This window comes from Mercenaria mercenaria, chromosome 5, assembly GCF_021730395.1.
Source record: "Mercenaria mercenaria strain notata chromosome 5, MADL_Memer_1, whole genome shotgun sequence".
In the NCBI taxonomy this organism is placed as follows: Eukaryota; Metazoa; Mollusca; class Bivalvia; order Venerida; family Veneridae; genus Mercenaria; species Mercenaria mercenaria.
The window spans coordinates 20,972,031-20,993,125 of NC_069365.1; the positions used below are offsets into that span (position 1 = coordinate 20,972,031).

The 21,095-nt window shown below is 35.3% G+C and overlaps 1 protein-coding gene across 4 annotated transcripts in view; it reads right to left on the bottom strand.

Moving 5' to 3' along the window:
• Positions 1-21,095, bottom strand: part of LOC123556594 (protein KIBRA-like) — a 45,984-nt gene that overhangs the window by 24,486 nt on the left and 403 nt on the right. For 3 of the 4 annotated variants that reach the window (XM_053542864.1, XM_045347428.2, XM_053542865.1), the window contains exons 2-16: positions 17,974-18,083; positions 17,424-17,518; positions 16,195-16,303; positions 15,195-15,354; positions 13,844-13,973; positions 13,375-13,500; positions 11,258-11,409; positions 8,042-8,206; positions 7,369-7,458; positions 5,270-6,247; positions 3,301-3,366; positions 2,207-2,293; positions 1,726-1,909; positions 722-952; positions 292-374 (exon numbers count right to left, since the gene is read on the bottom strand). In XM_053542864.1, coding sequence (XP_053398839.1) covers positions 292-374; positions 722-952; positions 1,726-1,909; positions 2,207-2,293; positions 3,301-3,366; positions 5,270-6,247; positions 7,369-7,458; positions 8,042-8,206; positions 11,258-11,409; positions 13,375-13,500; positions 13,844-13,973; positions 15,195-15,354; positions 16,195-16,303; positions 17,424-17,518; positions 17,974-18,083 — 2,766 coding nt within the window. The remainder of the gene's footprint in view (positions 1-291; positions 375-721; positions 953-1,725; positions 1,910-2,206; positions 2,294-3,300; positions 3,367-5,269; positions 6,248-7,368; positions 7,459-8,041; positions 8,207-11,257; positions 11,410-13,374; positions 13,501-13,843; positions 13,974-15,194; positions 15,355-16,194; positions 16,304-17,423; positions 17,519-17,973; positions 18,084-21,095) is intronic. The other variant, XM_053542863.1, reaches the window with a different exon arrangement.

The window sequence follows — 21,095 nt, forward strand, 5'->3', positions numbered from 1 at the left end:
GCTAGTAACATTTTCAGCTTTATGCAGCTACCATGAACTCTACCAAAAATTGAAATAATGCAGTCATGGAATATGAATGTTGTAAATAAAAATTTTGGCTTGAAATTGTTATATACATGACGAAAACTTACTGCAAGCTATTTATTAGTGCTTTATTACATGACAGCAGAAATAAATTCTAATTATTATTTCAAAGTTTGACTTTCATCCAGCAAAATATATGCTTAAATATAGACATGGAGCACAAACTATGACCCAGCAATTTTTAATTTGAACGAAAGCTGAACTAACCTTTCTTTCTCACGGTCTCGTAGTCTTGCTGATGATGCTTCCAACAGTCTAGTAACCTTGTCACTGCTAACTGAAGACTCCTTCTGAAACATACAGGTCATATAATCTTTGTCTCATGAAAAATTGATAGGAATATGATATATTCAGTTCAAATTTTTCTTCCATGCATTACTGTCCTGAAGAAACACAACACAGCAACAATCTAGCTACAAAGTCCTTATTTACAAAGGAAGCAATGATTGTGTGACAAAAGAACTTCTTTTCAATACATAAAACCTTATTAAAACTCTTATCTCGACTAGAAGACAATTTAATAACAATTTACTTGTTTGTTTGTATCAACTGGGCTACTTCCCTGTCCCTTTAATATAAATTTCCTTCTACTTTCATAGACAGAACTTTCTGTTACTGAAGAAAAATGGGTACTTACAAACTGAGTGGTCTCTGTCTGCCGCACTGTTTCTGTTTGACTGTAGGTGATGGTAACATTTTCTCCCATAGTATCTGCACTACTAGATGAAGATTTTTTACTAGGCACACTGGTGTTAGATTGTATGGAGTTCGTGTCAGGTTGCATAAATTTAAAGCTAAGAACATTGTACCATCTAATAGATATCACATCCTTTGGATCAAAGTCTGCTAGACTTACTGAAGCACAACCCTGAAACGTAATGATAAGAAACTCAAGACTGAAGTCAGGAAAAGCACATAACTCTATTTTCTACACCGTAAATGCCTGTATATGACATGAGTTGTTTTTTAATGAAATTCAGGAATAATCATTTTTCCATGTGTACTACAATCATGTTTTGCTTTTCGTGACAAACCACTCATAACTGCTTTATGACTTTCGAGGTCGCCTATTCTTGTTAGTTCTTTTTATATACAGTTAAAACTCAACATCTCAAACTCATTTATCTAAAAATTCAAAAGGTCATTTTCAAGTCCCGTCCCGGAAATTTGTGCACAAAATATCATTTTAAGTCAAATTCAGTTATCTAGAAGTAAAACACGCATGATCCCTTTAAATTTGAGATACCAAATTTCAACTTGACAATTTTTAAAACAAATAAATTTTCACTAAAATGTTCTCAAAATACCACAAGTTGTGACTAGATCTCTGCAAGAACCAGATCACTCAGCCATAGGTAGAGGACACACTACAGAGAAATACTTATACGCAGTGATCAGAAGTAATAAATTTTAACTTAAAGTTATTTTAAGTTATTTCACTTCTTCCGTTGTTTCTTCTATGAAACTGTATTGAAGTACTGGTTTGTCAAATATGCAGATGTTTCTGTGGAGTGTCATTATTAAATGAGGATGAGCTGACAAGTGAAATCATATATAAGAAACTTTTGCACTCATTTCCAACTTAAACATCTATAAATAAGGGAAAGACATCCAAGTAAACTGATAAAAATATTTACTTACAAAACATTCATCTGGTCGATTGTCTTGAAGACACCAGATGTTCACTTGGAGGGTCTTGGTAAATAAAATACGTTGTGGAATGCTGATACGGAAGAGTTCACTAAACTTTGGGTTCTTTAGATCGGAAGAGGGTTCTGTCACCCAAGACATATCAGGGTTGGGAAGTAATGCTGCCTTTATACATCTGTTGAATAAAAGAGAAAAATACTCTCATAACCTAAGTATTAAACTACATGTATAACTAAAACCAACACATACTTAAGTATGAGGTAATTTATCTTCTGAATAATTTTTTACTAAAAATATCACCTTAACTCCATATTAACATTAATGCTACAAAGCACCTTGCTTGTTAAACAAGGACCTAGCTATAGGTTCAGTTTTATTTTGTTGGTAATCAGCTGACTTTTTTTTCATAGTTTATTTGGTATATTTCTCAATTTTAACAATACTCAAGCAAGTTGAAACAACAATAACTTACACTTTGGATGATTCAGGGAACTGTAATGCTGCAAGATTTCGTGCCTGTTCTATTCCAACATTAAGTAGACTCTCTAATGTCTCATATCTGGAGGAATCAAGAGGAACAAGTTATTTCCTGAACAGCATATCATAACATGATGTTAAAGTTTGGCAAAATGACAAAAATATTTCTCCATTCCTTCATTTGAAGTAAATGAATGAAGTTTATTCTCTTGTGTGACATAACTGAGAAGATTCTCTGTAATAGTTATACGTAAATAGATAACAAGAGCTGTCCGTAAGACAGCACGCTCGACTTTTCTCAGTGCTTGACTCTGAATTAGAGCTTTGCCAGTAAAAACTTTATAAAACTTTAACCAAAAAATTCAAAGATAAAAAGGGGCATAACTCTGTCAAAATTCAAACCAGAATTATGGGGATTGTTTCTCCTGGTGTAGACTTTGATAGTATATAACTACTTAAAGTTTCAAGTCAAAAGCTTTGATAGTAACAAAGAGATTTATTTGACTTATCAAAAACTAACCAAAAAATTCTAAGTTAAAATGGGGCAAAACTCTGTCAATTTTCAATCAGAGTTATGAGGACTGTTTCTCCTGATGCAGACTTTGACAGTAAATAACTATTCAATAGCTTTGATATTTTTGACTTTATCAAAAACTTCAACCAACAGCGACGGCTACAGTGACGCCGGGATGTGAGCAATAGCTCTACTTTTTCTCCGAAAATTCGACCTATAAACTGTAGAAAAAAATGTCTGTAGTTAAGGGCACTTGTACATTTTAAAATAATGATATATCCATGTCTATTTGCATAATTCATAGGTCATTGAATGTTCTTTTTTTTCAAGGTATACATTATTCAGTGTGATATACAGCTAAATTATTTCTATTAGATTATTTTACATCGATTGTTAACAGCTCGTTTGGTAAAAACAGCAGTTTTTCTATAGGTTTTTACAAATACTGCCAAGCACTAACTGATCTGCTCTGGTCTTGCAATACATCTGCAAATGCACACACATTGTGGAAATTACAGTTTACCAGTAATTTTGAATATCTGATGACATGTGCCTTTAAGCATAGAAGAACATACTTAAGTTTGATTTGTATTTGAGCACTCTCCATTCCCATCTCCAGCACCTCATCCAACATATGATCTCTGAAAAATACATTGTAACTAAGCCTATGCTGTCAAGTTTACTTTTCAATTTAAAATCAACCTTGGGTCACTTAGAAAATATATAAAATTCATGTGTTCAACACAACCATTGATAAATGAATCATAGAACATAAAGAACAGGACTCCACCAGTATATCTGGTTATCAAATGCAGGAGTCTTAATTTAATATGTTTTATTTAATTGAATATTTCAAAAATGAAGTAACATATGATAATCCATCAATAATGTACCTGTGTGACAATCGATTTCTAATACTGTGAAATACATGTAATTGTAATTATGGGAACAAATTTCGTGGTTTATTGAATTTGAGTGGATTTCAATTTCAGACAACAGAACAAATGGGAAATTGTGTTTGTTTGCATCAATGCAGAAACAAAATCAATGAAAAATTGCTCCCCCACCAATACTTAATACGTAATGATTTCATGTTACATTTTCTTTAAAGTAACTTACAGTTTTCAGGTAAGAAGCTTTACTAACAATATCCTTGAAATTCTTCACAGATGCATCTCACAGCATCAGGGTCAAAATTTTAAAGGTTTGTCTAAAATTCCAACATGTGAAAATAGAATTTCCCATTATAATTCTATTCCAAACCTTCTTTTTTAGGGTTAAATACAAGGTCCTTCAGCCAGGGTTGGCGACTACCCGCCCAAGGTGGGTAAACCCGCGCGAGAAAACCAGGGTTTTCCCGGGTTGGGCAATACTCCTAAAAATGAATGAAGTGGGCAATACTGGGCAATTATAAGTTTTTCCATTTCTTTTTTAACAAAACAATTGAGTTTCTATCTTATAAAATGTAAGCTAATTCTTACATTAAGCTTTACTTACTTTGAATTAAACCATTGGTGAAGTGATAGATAGCTGTCAAAACAGTTTCATTAACAAAATTATGGTTTTTTACACAACAAAATATTTTTTATGTGAAAGTTAAGTAAACACCTTTCAACATTTCTAGTTAGATCTACCGGTAGCTAGGTAACAACTAGATTTTGCTTAACATATATGATAGTCTACCAGTCTAGTTCTTTATCACGAAGCATTCTGTAACTGAACACAAGTTTTTAAGTTTTTTCGATCCCAATTCCGTTTCTGAGTTTTGTCGGAATAATACCAAAATTTGAAAACACCCTTTCAATTGGCTAACGCCGTAAAAAATTTCAGTCTATGACCTTTCATACTCTCAATTTTGGCTAGTGTAGTCTTTACATTTTGCAATCTTTTTTTAATCATCTACAGTAACATTAGAACAATTCCACACAGGGTCCTTAGGTTTTATGGTTATATGATAGAAATGACAATTAGGTCTAAACTGATTTTCATGAGCAAAATGACTAGATTTAAGTTGTTCACACTTCTAGCTTTAATCCCCTAATCTTGCTCAATAATTGCTCAATCATCATCATAATAATGTTTATTCAATAGATTTTTACAGATATTAAAGGACTAGGCATGCAGGTGTCACTGCTATCACTATATGGGCTGTTAGTCAACTTATGTTGAAATATATATTGAAGTTTGAACTTAAAATTATATTGCCCAGTAAAACCCGGGTTTTCCCAGTATTACCCACTAGGCTGGGCAATATGCTTAAAACCCGGGTTTTTGCCAACCTTGCCTTTAGCTGATTGGGAATCAACATCCCAAGTCTGACTCGTACAAAAATATCTTTTATTGAGCAAGATGACAATCAAGATGAAAAAACTTTTTAACGCAAACAAAATTTAAAGATAAACTGATCTCGGAGGACCACAGCTTTGACTTTAGTCAGTTAGAGGTCTGACATAATAAAGAACAAAAAAATCTTTTAAATACCGCAATCGCATGAAATTTGATAACAAACTATCAAGTTTATACAAACAATTCAACTCTGCTTACCTCTTCACCACAGCTTCAAACACTCCGCTATCCCCAGCAACAGATTCATCACTAACAGCTGCTGAAACACTGCGAGTATTCCCTCCTGATAAATTATTGCCCACACCAGAACTACTTTCACTGATCGGACTAAGCGGTGGGTTCGATGCAACGTCCAAATTTTCAGGATACTGAATCCGTTTTGAAATATTGCTATTTAACACTTGGTCAGAGTTTACACTAGTTTCTAATCCATGAGAATGCACAACAGAATAGCCACTATTGGTGTTAAAGCTCATTTGGCCACCTATGCTGGAGGAGTCTGATTTTGAGTGAGTGGGCATAAACGAAGCCTCTAATGCCACTTTTGATTGGTTGCTGTTGACTTGAGGTACAAAGGGAGTAATGTTTGCATTATTTACACTGCTGCTAAATGGAGGGGTTGGGGCCATGCGTCCCTGGGGGACATAAGGGGGTGGAGGTTTTGAAATATTTGGCACATTAATGTTCATGTGCTGAGTGTATGTTGGCGGCGGACCGGCTTCGTATGTCGGAAATGGACTAATGTCATACGGTGAAACGGGAGGTGATAACGATGTTAATGAAGAATGAGGCGATGCAGTCACTAACGATGATGGTATATTCACACTAACACTTGCACTTGGCACATTAGAAGTTAAACCGGAAGTGAGGTCCTGATTACTATGGCCTAGCACACTTTGTAAATATCCTCCGGTGGCAGCAGCCATAATGTCTGGTGCTACCGACACAACAGGGTTCTCGTGTATCGGAGATATACTAGAGCTATGTCCCTGTAACAGTTTTTCTACCCTTCGATGTAGCTCTTGAAGATTAGTACTGCTGGAACTAGGTGCTCCATACAAGTCTGTTAAACTAAGAGAAGATAGAGAACCTCTGCTGCTTTCTGATAGAGACCCTAGTGAGCCTAAACTGCCAAGACTAGAGCCCGAAGATATAGACAATGTGCTCATCGACATACTGGAAAAAAAATGAATAAGAATGAATTTACATCATAGATGCTGGTAGTTTTGTAGTATTACAAAATACGTATTGTTAATTACACAGTTAACACAGATAAATTGGATATGGAAACTTGAATAAATTCAAGTGATTAATTTCTAGAAGTTTTAACTGAAACAAAAAAAACTTCTACATTCAAAGCATAATAAATTCAAACTAGAGTTGTCACAGGAGTGACGAATTATACCCCCACAATATGGCCTTGTCACAGACTTAAGCCAATGTCAAAACTGAACTTGCTTGACCTTTGACCTACTGACCTCAAAATCAATACAGGTCATCTGCTGGTCATGATCAACCTACCCGTTAAGTTTCATAATCCTCGGTCCAAGCGTTCTCAAGTTATTGTCCGGAAAAGGTTTAAATGTTCCGGGTCACTCTGACCTTTGACCTTTGGAACTGAAAAGAAATAGGGATCATCTGCTGGTCATGACCAACCTCCCTATTAAGTTTTGTGATCCTAGGCCCAAGCATTCTCAAGTGATCATCCAGAAACTGTTTAACTATCTCGTGTCATGGTGACCTTGACCTTTGACCTACTAAGTTCAAAGTCAAAACTGACCTGTATTTTATTATGTTACACTTGTGTACAAAAAATTATGATCCTAGACCCAAACGTTCTTAAGTTATCACCCAGAAACCATTTAACTGTTCAGAGTCACTGTGTCCTTGACCTTTGACCTACCGATCTCAAAGTCAAACTTGACCTGTATTTCATGATGTTACACCTGTGTACCAAAATTTATGACCCTAGGCCCAAGCGTTCTCAAGTTATCATCCGGAAACCGTTTCTCTGTTCAGGGTAACTGTGACCTTGACCTTTGACCTACTGACCCCAAAGTCGAACTTGACCTGTATTTTCTGATGTTACACCTGTGTACCAAAAATTATTTAAATCGGTCAAGCCTTTCATGAGTTATCATCCGGAAACCATGAAAACCAACGGACCAACAGACTGATTGACAGACCGACCGACAAGCTCACTCCTATATAGCCCCCAAACTTTGTTTTGTTGGGGTATAATTATCAACAAAACAATATTCTATAATATATACTTCCATTTTTTTCACACAACTTACCTTTTTAGCTGTGATTCTAACATGGTAGTTTTCTTGGTGGTTTCGGCTAAATCTTTCAATATTTCAGTTTTTCTTTCTTGATGTTTCAACCTGTAAACAAAACAATGTTCCATTTATTGATCGTCTCTTAAAAGTGTGACCTGTCTGAATATTTTGTTTATTCATAATACTGTTTTTCTTTGATGTTAATTTTTATGTTAAATACAAAAAAATACATTAACACTTATTTAACTCCTTTTTTATGTCATTTTTAAGATAAAAAACTTATTACACTGTGTATGGAATATTTTTTATTGTTCTGTTGAGTTTCTCACTTTTTCTGCAACAGGTAAACTTTAATTATAGTCACACCAACATTATTTAGGTCATATAGCGACTTTTTCAGTTTCTGATGGTGCAGGAAGACAACAGGTTCCCCTTCAGGCATGGGCAAAACCTGGGTAAAACCTCCGACCTTCCATAAGCATGCTTGATGTCTTTCTAACATGAAGAATACTACATACCTAGCAAGGTTTCGAACCAACAGTGGGGAGGAGAAATAATTCAAGTCCATTCTTAACCATTCAGTCACTGAGGCCCCAAAATCAAATATTTAACCGACAGAACAAAACATTAAATGAATACCATGAAAAGTGAACAATATTTATTTTAGTGACTACGAAAAAACAATTACCTTTCTGCAATTTGTTTATTAGAGATTTCTTTGGCATGATTGAGGTCTATTCCTAGTTGTTGTATGCGTAAATTGACATTCTCTATCTCCTCGGGGGACCGACCTTTTGGGTCAATGCTACGTAACTCTCGTAACAGCTGTTCCTTCTCTTGTACAAGAAGAAGCCTGAAATTTGTATAAACATAAACTAAGTTATTATCATATAAAGCTAATTAAACACATGTACTTAAAAGTAATATCAAGGAAAATTCATACAAAGAATCAAACACTGGAAAATCCTACCAGGTTCCAAATCATATTACATTCAAGTATATTTCCTAAAACAAATTATAGAATGCACAGGCCTCCTAGCAGGCCTGAACAAAAATATAGGTTTTTTAAAGGCCTTTTAGTGTAAAATATTAAACAAGAGGGCCATGAAGGCCCTGTATCGCTCACCTGACCTATTGACCTAAAGATCATCAAGATCAACATTCTGACCAAGTTTCATTAAGATATGGTCATAAATGTAGCCTCTAAAGTGTTAACTAGCTTTTCCTTTGATTTGACCCGGTGACCTAGTTTTTGCCCCCACATCACCCAGATTCAAACTTGACCTAAATATCATCAAGATTAACATTCTGATTAAGTTTCATGAAGATACAGTCATAAATCTGGCCTCTAGAGTCTTAACAAGCTTTTCCTTTGATTTGACCTAGTGACCTAGTTTTTTAACACACCTGACCCAGATTTAAACTTGACCTATAGATCATCATGATTAACATTCTGACCAAGTTTCATTAAGATATGGTCATAAATGTGGCCTCTAAAGTGTTAACTAGCTATTCCTTTTATTTGACCCCCGTGACCTAGTTTTTGACCCGACATGACCCAGATTCGAACTTGACCTAAAGACCATCAAGTTTAACATTCTGACTAAGTTTCATGAAGATATAGTCATAAATGTGGCCTCTAAAGTGTTAACAAGCTTTTCATTTGATATGACATAGTGACCTAGTTTTTGACTCCATCTGACCCAGATTTAAACTTGACCTAAAGATCATCAAGATTAACATTCTGACCAAGTTTCATTAAGATATGGTCATAAATGTGGCCTCTACAGTGTTAATTAGCTTTTCCTTTGATTTGACCTGGTGACCTAGTTTTTGACCCGACATGACCCAGATTCAAAACTGCCCTAAAAATCATCAAGTTTAACATTCTGACCAAGTTTCATGAAGATATAGTCATAAATGTGGCCTCTAGAGTGTTAACAAGCTTTTCCTTTGATATGACCTGGTGACCTAGTTTTTGACCCCACCTAACCCAGATTTGAACTTGAGCTATAGATCATCAAGATTAACATTTTGACCAAGTTTCATTAAGGTATGGTCATAAATATGGCCTCTACAGTGTAAACTAGCTTTTCATTTGATTTGGCTTGGTGACCTAGTTTTTTATCCTACATGACCCAGATTCAAACTGGACCTTGAGATCATCAATATTAACAATCTGACCAAGTTTCATGAAGATCCAGTCATAAATGCGGCTTCTACAGCGTAACAAGCTTTTCCTTTGATTTGACCTGGTGACCTAGTTTATGAACCCAGATAACCAAATATCGAACTCGTCCAAGATTTTATTAAGGGTAACATTCTGACCAAGTTTCATTAAGATTGGGCCAAAAATGTGACCTCTAGAGTGTTAACAAGCTTTTTCTTTGATTTGACCTGGTGACCTAGTTTTTGACCCCAGATGACCCAATATCGAACTTGTCCAAGATTTTATTGAGGGTAACATCCTGACCAAGTTTCATTAAGATTGGGCCAAAATTGTGACCTCTAGAGTGTTAACAAGCTTTTCCTTTGATTTGACCTGATGACCTAGTTTTTGACCCCAGATGACCCAATATCGAACTCGTCCAAGATTTTATTGAGGGTAACATTCTGACCAAGTTTCATTAAGATTGGGCCAAAAATGTGACCTCTAGAGTGTTAACAAGCTTTTCCTTTGATTTGACCTGATGACCTAGTTTTTGATCCCAGATGACCCAATATCGAACTTGTCCAAGATTTTATTGAGGGTAACATTCTGACCAAGTTTCATTAAGATTGGGTCAAAAATGTGACCTCTAGAGTGTTAACAGTCAAATTGTTGACGACGGACGGACGGACGGACGGACGACGACGGACGCCGGACACAGGGTGATCACTAAAGCTCACCTTTGAGCACTTCGTGCTCAGGTGAGCTAAAAACAAAGAGTAAATAAAGGCTATTTTTGTCGGAATTCTCGTTGAAAACACATAATATATATAGGTATTTACTAAAAAAAAGTTAATTTATATATGGAAACCCACACTCTAAAACCACATATATCAGAAATAGGCATGTTTGATATTATCTCATACTGTTTGAACTATACATTATGATTGATATACATACCTAGCTTAATGGGTATAACTACTTTCACTGCACATTTATATCACCTATTTTTGTATATGGTTCCTGTTTTATACATTGTAGTGTCTACATCAACTTTGCTCTGAATGCTGTACCTTCACCAGACCTTGTCCACTGTTACCATAGTGTAAACATCATGTCACCAGACCATTTCAAGCATTCAGCTCCATGGTACCTTATGCTGAATACATAGAACACCCATGGTCTGGTAAACACTACTGCAAACATCTACATGTATGTGGTCTGGTGAACACAACAGCATTCTGAAAAGCTCAAGATGAAAGATACACAAGCAGTATCCTAATAACAACACTTAAAAGGGGGGAAGAAATACAGCAGTATAACCATTACTTCTTTTAAACTGGCACGGCAAGCAGTCTGAACAAAAATATAGGTTCTGAGTGAAAATTACAGGCTATTTGGCTGTTTTAAAGGTTTTTTCAGAAGATTTAAAGGTTTTAAAGGTTTGCTCTGAAATTAAAGGTTTTTAAAGGTTTTAAAGGTTTCACTAGGAGGCCTGAATGCACTTTCCCTCTACCATGTATTATGTTACACACATCATTATGAAAGTCTTTTGATGAAATAGGAGGAAAAATTAAATTTGCATCATGATATATCTATGACAAAATTTTTACCCAGAAGTATAACTTTACACTCTATTTAATATTAATTTCAAAGAGTCATTTGAAAATTTAGATGCTTCAGCTCCTGTGAATTTGAAAAGATTAAAAGAAATAGTGAGTGATATACTCTTTCTCAAATGATTTGAATATATACCTGTCTTTGTCCGACTCGTTCTGGCCAGGAACCATATCATCCTCAAGATCAGCAAGCATGTGTTTAAGCTGAGAGAGCCGGTGCTTGGCTTCATCATACTGGAGACGAAGACGTGTGATCTCTGCCAGGTACCGGCTGCTTGTCAAACCAAACTTTATTGAAAGAACAAAATTTTAATGTATACAACCTTAAAACATAACATTTTATTATATGTTTGATGTCATTGGAGTGAAATAAAGCTATAATATATTCATACTTTTGGTATTTCACTTGTGTAATAAACTTTTGATGCTAATGTCATTTTAAGAACAGAAGATATTTGTCAAACTCACTTTTTCTGTAACAGGTAAAACAAAGAAGAAATTTTGATATTTTAGCAGAAAAGGCCAACATATGATAAAATGAATGTATCATATTTGTGTCTTTCCAAAATGAACTTATTAAACTTGTTGCAAAAAAAGGTAAAAATGATCAGTAGAGCATTCATGATTCATACAGACTTCTCATTTAAATATTCGGGGACTTTTTAGGGATATTATAGCAATATTTAGGGCTGGAAACATAGCTCTGAGATTTCCGATCGACTCGTTTGACTTGTATGAGTTAAGACTGACCACAGTTTTAAGTGTCCATAGAGCCTTCGCTTACAAAACATCATTTTTTGTAGCAAAATCTGTTACACTGTCATTGGATGAAGAACTCCAGACTGGCTGCTTATTCTTTGAAGGTAGTGGGGGCGGGATTGAAAATCTTTCGATCAGGAGACGCACAGAATCTGATCGCTGATGCAATTTATGTTTTTTGCTTTTTTCATGCAATTTTAAAGCATCTTCCCTCATTTTCCCTAAATCAATCAACTTTCTGCAACATTTACAGTACGCCTTGTACTTATCTTCTGCTTTTATCACCCAGCTGTAAGATGATGACCAGTTTGGATTATATACACACTTGTCCATGATGCAAGTCTATTCAACAAAGTTTTTTTTAGTATTTCTTAAAACAGCGATGCAAAATCTGTGACAATTTGATGCCATTAATGAAGGGCCGAGTTGGTTGAGACACAGCGGCTAACAAACTGCATACACTTATTTCCCCAAACAGATGTACCTTTGCACCAAAACTGCAACAGCATCAATATCCCATACAAATTACTACAGATTATTTCACTTGAATACTGCTTCAGCTCGGCTAAATATTTAGTTTACGACTAATAAATACACTTTTCTAGCCTTATAGTTGCCGTGCTCTTGAAAGATCCCTTCCTCCTGATATATTATAGTTTTATGCACGATTTTATGTCATAAAATTACCAATGAACTCATTTGACCTCAACTTTCCGCCACTGCTGCCGCTAAGCCTATCTCGGAAAAACAGGCTGCTAGCAACATACCCCAGGTACGTGCGCATACCAGGCTACCAATCAGATGCTCAGCCCCTCGCTGAACACGAGACCAGCGTACGCCGTTCACATGTTGCTTTCGCAAACAAATATGCCCATCATTCAATAATTGGATGTCTTTGGATTTTATCGCTGATATGTTACTGTTCTTAAAATAGAAAGAAATACTAAAACTTGATGGATACGAGGCAATCTGCAGGTGTGGCTACTCAATTTAGGGCCATTTTAAAGAAATTTAGGGCCAAAGATTGATAGAATTGGGGATTTTTAGGGCCTTTAATGCAAATTAGGGACTTTTAGACAACATCCAGAATTCCAGTCCTTTTTAAGGCTAAGCGAACCATGACATTGCATTTTATTACTTTATTCAATATGAAAAGACACTCATATAAGATTCTTCAAATCTAACTCTCAGAAGTCTGACCAGAAACTGTACCCTTTATTAAATTTTGGATTTGTAATAATTAGCTCACCTGTCACATAGTGACAAGGTGAGCTTTTGTGATCACCCTTTGTCTGTCGCCAGTCCGTCAACAATTTCTTGTTTTATTTTGGTGTTAGCATACATATAATATCGTTCCAGGCAAACACAGAGTGTGTCACTCTATTTCAAATTTTTTCAGATAATACAAAACTTGATTTGAAATTACCATGATATTATGAAATCCTACTCTATGGTTCAACACTGTAGAGAATGTTTTTACAGAAAAAAGCATACCTCTCCACGGAGATCTGTTTGAGAAGCAGTTGTAGATTTTTCAAGTGAAAGTGACAGGGTTGACACATCTGGGGAAGAGCCTCCAATCTTAGTTCTTAGGAAATCTTCCTTCAGTCTTGCCAAAGCCTGAAATAAATTCATTTTTATCTTATACTACGTTCTTTTAAAAGTAACAAAATCAAGTCTTTATCAAGAAATCACTGAACTCTATTTTCCTTAAATCTTTACGACTGAGATCATTTCCCAAAAAGATCATCTTCTTCAGCTTTAATATGCAAAAGGTAATGAAGAAACTAACAAAACTAGAGAAAACAACTGAAAATAACACATTATCATCATTAGATTACACTGCTGTGCAAACATTTTACCTCTACATAGTAAACAATATTTACTTTTTCTCACAAGCAAGTAGCTTGAGCAGACTGTCATGGAAACAGACCCTAACTGGTATGTAGATATCAAGGTATACCTTCATAAGTTCAAGCCTTTCTCTTTCTCCAGAATGAAGACTAGTTTGAATGGTTCTCATTTCATCCATAATTTCCCGGGCTTCATCAATGCTGTACCCTGCACCTTGGCCGGACAACTTCTGGTCAACCCTAAAACATTATGATTTGAAGTATTAACACCAGTCCTCAAATAGTTGTAACATATATCTACAATCCTTATCATAAGTTATCAACACATAACTTTATCCATGATTAATGCAAAATCATTAATTAATTACTTCAAATATATATGACATTAAAACTTTCGGTATACTGAATGCTTATACATTTCACTACTATTAAAGTAAATCAAAATATATATTTTGACTTCAGTTTCTTGCAAGACAGAGAAACATATCAGTATGGACAAAATTCACATCCGTGCAGTTTCAACAAAGATTAAGAACAGCCTCTCACATCTTTAAACAAGAAAAGACCAGAGCTGTCACAGGAGTGAAGAATTATACCTCCACAATACCGCCTTGTCACAGAAGTAAGCCAATGTCAAACCTCAAAATCAACAGGGGTAATCTGCTGGTCATGATCAACCACCCTATTAAGCTTCGTGATCCTAGGCCCAAGCGTTCTCAAGTTATCGTCCGAAAATGGTTTATCTGTTCCGGGTCTTTGCGACCTTGACCTCAAAATCAATAGGGGTCATCTGCTGGTCATGACCAACCTCCTTATCAACTTTCGTGATCCTAGGCCCAAGGGTTCTCATCCGGAAACATTTTCAGTATTCCAGGTCATTGTTACATTGACCCTTGACCTACTGACTTCAAAGTCGAACTTGACCTGTATTTTATGATGTTACACCTGTCACGACCTGTGTACCAAAATTTATTATCCTAGGCGCAAGGGTACTCTAGTCGTTATCCGGAGACCGTTTAACTGTGCCAGGTCATTGTGGCATTGACCTTTGACCTCAAAGTCAAACTTGACCTGTATTTTATGATGTTACACCTGTATAGTATACCAAAATTTATGATCCTAGACCCAAGCATTCTCAAGTTATCATCAGGAAACTGTTCAACTGTTACAGGTCCTTGTGACCTTGACCTTTGACCTCCTGATCTCAAAGTACATTCTGACCTGTCTTTTATGATGTTACACTTATATACCAAAAATTAGTTAAATTTGTCAAGCCTTTCATGAATTATTGTCTGGAAAACATGAAAACCAACGGACGGACGGACCGACCAACAAACTTACTTCTATATACCCCACAAACTTCATTTTGTAGAGTATAATAATCTAGTTTCCATCATTCTCACTTGTTAGCAGGTAAATGATTACTAAATCTTGACCAAACACAATAATTTAACAACTTACATAGCCAGGGTATCAAGACCTTTCTGTTTGTACTGCATCTCGGCATGTATCTGAGCAAGCTCATGTCGGAGTCTGTCAACACGTTTACGAGCCAAGTTCACATCAGCCTTCAGCAGATCAGGATCATACTTTGTACTCCCAACACTCGAATTGGAGTTCACTGTAGCAAATAAGTTTTATTTGTTATTAGCAGGTTTAACTTTTGGCTGTGTCCAAATATATCTCCTTAATACACTGATGTCAGTAAAATTACACTTTTCCTGAATTTCAACAGTTCTACATGTATTCAACAGATGCAAGTAAATGACTATTACTTCCACTAAAAGAGAGGAGAATTAAAGTATGATAGACTGTTTCATCATGTGACTTTATCCAGTACAGCATATACTGCCTATATCCGGCCAAGTTTTTTAGCTCTACTATTCATGAAGATCCATTGACAAATATGGCCTCTAGGCTCTAGAAAGGTCAAAAGGTTTTTAGAGGCAATATTTTTCAATGGATCTGAGTCACAAGGTTTTTCTATTTTTAGACCTACTGACCTAGTTTTGGACCGCATGTGACCCAGTTTCGCCCTTGACCTAGATATCATCAAGATGAACATTCTGACCAACTTTCATAAAGATCCCATGAAAAATGTGACCTCTAGAGTGGTCAGAAGCAAAAGTTTACGGACGCATGAACGCCGCACGATCACAAAAGCTCACCTTGTCACTTTGTGACTTGTGAGCTAATAATTACATTAGAAAATAATACTATTCAGGAACATAACATTAATTTAAGTACAACTTAACTCCACTATTACTCCTTATTTCTCAGTCAATTTTTACTTTGTAAGACAGCAGACAGTGTATGTTCTCACACTTTTACAGACTAGGGAGTTTTTTCACAAATAAATATGGCACAGAACTCACATAATTACTGCCTCTTTTACCTCTTATTTACAAATACTACCAATCTGAAGTATTCAAAATCTTGAGAAAAAGACACTTTCACTTACAGCTAGTTCTTGAAGATTTCCAGCCAGTTAAAGTATCATGTAGATATTGGTACTCATCCTGGGCAAGCTGAAGACGCTGTTCTTTTACAGTGTATATTTCCTTCTTTGCCTACATGAAATACAATCAGTTTTTAATGCTGCTGAATCATAAATCTCAACAATATGTCAACTTGGACAATAAAACATTATATCGCAGCCAACTATAAATTCTGGGGAAAAAACATTTTTGGTCAATTTTCAGGTAGTCTTGCTGTACTATCATTTTTTGTTTTCTTGAAAATAAAACCAAATAACATAGCATTATAATTGTTGTTTCCTTTTAAAAATTTAAGTATTTTTATGAATAAATAGTAAGCATTTGCTTTCAATATCTTGGAATGGCATCTTTCAAAATGACATAACTTCTCAATTCAAACCACTGACAAAAGGTGTGAGCATCCTTTGTTACGATCTGTTAAACTTTATAGATCGTATTATTAATAGCAAGTAATTATTGACAATAAGTGTGACGCTTGTGTCAGTTTTCTTGTTCACAGTTTGATCTCGATTAAAGATAATAGTCAACTCTTTATTAGTATTATAATATTTACAATTTTTGATATTTCTTTCTCAAAATACTATTAAATTTATATAAAATTAATTTTGTTTAAGGAAAAATAAGCTACTATTATCTTATACGGAATGTAATGGCAATCATAGTTTTTTGCCTAGACAGTTAGCGCAGAGAGTAGTTTCCCTTTACCGAAATGGTGAAAATTGTAAACAAACTTGTTCTGAAGCTGGAAAATCGTCCATACCTGTGTATAGTACACACCCACGATTCAGGGCGGTCCTAGGGTACAAAAACTGTGCATTATACACAAGTATCTATGGTATTGAGCTCAAAGCGTTTTCAGTCTTCAGGTCAGAGGCTCTGGCCTGTTTTCTACCACCCCGTAAAACAGTAGAGGTCATCTACTGAGCACTGGCAATCAACCCATGAAGTTGCTGACTGCTTTCAATTAGTTATTATGTGGAAATCATTTTCAGTCTCAAGCTCACTGTGACCTTTGACTTTGTGCCTCAAAGATAATTATTATAAATAGTGGTCATCAATTATCCATACCTGTGTACAGTACGCACCCATGATTCGGGGTGGTCCTAGGGTACAAAACCGTACATTATACACAAGGGTGTTCATACAAAACTAAACAGACAAAATCAACTGAACTCACATGAGTTCAGCTTACCTCAAGATCATCCTTGGCTGTTACAAGATAATCTTTCAGCATCACCTCCTGCTCTTTCCTCCATTGTTGACGGGGGTCTTCTAACTGATTTGTCTCTGTTGTAGATTTGAAATTAAAACAAGTCCATGGATTGGAATTATGTGCCAAAAAAAAAAACATTATGAAATACAAAATACGTATTTTCTGCATAAACTGATTAACCATTTTCTGGTGCATTAACTTTATTAATTGCTATCCAATGAAATGAACAGGTTTATATGTTTGAACTCAAGATAGCTTTGGCAGAAAAAAATATTGGATTTTATGGTAATACCAGACAGACCTGTTACTCTATGTGGATGATATATGCATGTTTACTGGACAAGAAAACAGCTATGAGTATGACCACTTAAACTGTATCTGAATAGAATACCTCAACATCTTTCTTTTTAATAATATCTCTTCTTGAAGTTCATACCTGATTTTTCAATGTTAATCAGCACTTAAATGTTATCCTGTCCATACTACAATTTACTTAAGATGTAGGACACAAAAACACATGTCTACTTACGGTTAGTATGATCTACATAGTAGACACCAATCTGAGGGTCATACACCTCTTCCCAACCATATGGTAACTCATCACCTACACAATCTGAGAATGTCTGTGGTTTTGTGTATCTGTAACAAATAAAACACAAATATTCCATAGTTTTAACATATTAAGACAGGTTACAATTATTCCCTCCAAGTCTAATCGTAAATGCATTTACAAGGACTTGTCTTCCTTCCTTCAATACAATCATGTATTCACTTGTATTTATAAGTAATGAGCCTATAAGGTTAGACTAGTAAATATGTTTTTACCTGCTAATTTACAACAAATAAATTTCTGATATCAATTTACATTTTTTTTGTCTCCTTTCAAGGCTTTGTAAAAAGTTTGTAAGCATATATGCTTACCTAAATTTACCTGGTAAAATGAATACATAAGGAAAAAAAACAATGCGAAGTTTGGGTATCATCCCAAGACATGGTATAATTCACCCTGTTTTTTAGTTTTTTTTCCTATTATTTAATTAAATACTGCATCTTGTAGATTACTAGTATCTTGTTTTCAGTTATAACCTTTATTGATAGTTGCAGCACACAAACACAACAGGTACTGCAAAAGCATTGTAGATTTCTTTTTACATTGCACAGATCTTAAATCGTGGTTGTGCCTACAAATCACAATCTGCTCTGTGACAACTTAATAATTAAGTTATGTTGTAAAATGTGAAGTATGCCCTTTCTGATCAGCATGATTTATAATCAGACACATGACTGTCTCATAGACCGAGTGGTAGGGCAGCTCGCTCTGTCGATACCTAAAAACTTGATCTGGATTACTCTGCAGCACTAACGTAACATATCCAGATCTATGTATATGTAACATGCTCTACAATAGCCAAAGCTTATCTTGTTGACATCTACCCTTCCCATAGGCTATGGACTCCAGAGGCCATGAACTGTGCTTCAGACAGATACCAGTCACAAACTGGAGTTCTTTCCTGTCATCATCACTTTGTGGAAAAACCTCCTGCACAATGCAGTAGGCCTGTCCGGTGTCCACACCTGAAGCCTTCACGGCAACACTAACAGATATCACACCTCTATATAGATGGCTTTTACTTTTTAACTTTTGTACATAGACTATGATAGTGGCAAAGCTCTGTCTTGCCGATCTGCTGGCATGCAGTTTTTAACCATTTTGAGGTAATACTGAAGTTACAGGGACACAATAAAGTGTATGTCATATTCCTACAGGGACCAATTAGTTTCATTTTTGTGCAGGGATATAAATTAGCAGGGGCCCAGTAGCCCATGGCCCCTAGATTTTGGACTGGGCCCCTAAATTGTTGGAGAAAATGCCCATATACCTAATGTTAACTTAAACATTTATTTTTGACAGTCTGGGCCCCTAAATGAAAATAGCTAGTTTGTCCCTGTTGTGGCTTACACCATTTTGCCGCTAGCAAATGGGTTGGCATTTTTTGGCTTCCTGGGAATTTCCAGTGCATTCCAATGTGCCTTGATCGTACAAGCAAATCGTACGTTTTCATGATATGACCTTGCCCTCAATAAACATTTGGAATTATGTAGACAATACCAGGCAGTAAACATACCATAAGAAATATTATGTTACCTTAATTGGTGTTTTAACATAAAAAAATGAGAAACTTGTTCTGTTTACTTGCAGCTCCTGCAATTGTCATACACAGACAGGGGTCACGCTGTCGATCGCCACTTGAGCCATTTGCGACAAAAAATTAAATGTGGCTCCGAAAATTTCTGATTGGCGAAAATGGCCCGAAGCTATATCTGTCTGCAAAACTACGAATATTGCCTGTTTTACGAACCAAAAGGTGTGAAAAATCGATAATCTGTGTAGACACAACATCCGTTATTGAAAGGGAGGGAGCCAATTTGAATTTTTTTTATTTGATCAGGCAGTTAATTGGCGATAATTAGATTATTGAATAACAAACTGGATAATTATATTTATAATCATCATTTTGTGCACTTGATGCGATTTTATGAGCAGTCGGCCGTTAGACAAATTTTCTATGATTGCCGAGGGTTAGTTTGGGCAAAAACAAATAAAAATGCTTTAGACAAGCAGAAATTGTAAATATTGAATAGTTATGATGATAGAAAAGCAATAAAACATAGGTATTTTATCAAATATTTAATTCCAACTTACGTTTTTCGAATTTGTCACCCGTTTTCGCGACTGTGATTTTCGGATATTACTGTCATTTCTGACGAGATATTTTAGTGCAATCTTAATAAAAAGCCAATAAAAAGTCTACATTTAAGAAAATATGACAACTGTTGCAAAAGGAGCTCTTATTTTGAAGTATTTTTCGAGAATAAAACTTGCGAAGGCATCGAACCCCAGCCACTTACAGGCAATGTGCAAAATAAGACAGTTTTTTTTAAACCATTTTTTTTCTTTTTTTGACATCTTTATTTTAAATGTGGTTTTCAGAATTTTTTTATTACATTGCAGATGTTTATAAAAATGATTATTTTAGAAATTAACACAAATTGATTTCTAAATAGCTTTTTAAAGGGTTACTAAGAAATATGTTATAATTAACTACATTAATTTCTTGAGTAGTACTTTGGTACATATAATGTAGTCCTACAAAAACGTCAATGCTATGCGCTTCGCCGTTGTTGGCCTCATAATTTTATCTTCGGAAAAAGCAGTGGCTCAGAGAAAAAAATTCCCAGTGTGACCCCTGACAGAAGAGTAAATACTCCAAAAATGCCGCATATTTTCGTAAGCATGAATAGAAGAAGCTCAAGAATACTAGAAAATACATTTGATTTATTATCTTCACACACAATTAAGCTCATACTTGCAATTTTGGATTTTAAATGGATTTTTACTTGCCACTCATGTGACCAGCGTATAATAAATTAGCCCAACTGAACACTTAATTTGCACAGGTCTCAGTCTGTAGGCATGTAGTGATACCAAATTGTCCTTGTAAAAACTGACACAAGAACCCAGGTCTGGATCAACTTCTGTCATCTTATTTTATTTTTCATCTAGGATGTTATTCAGTTGCAGTTTGAATTCTTTCCAGAACAATTTCCACAAATACTCTTTTTTGGCAAGGCAGATGGCAGTTACTTCCC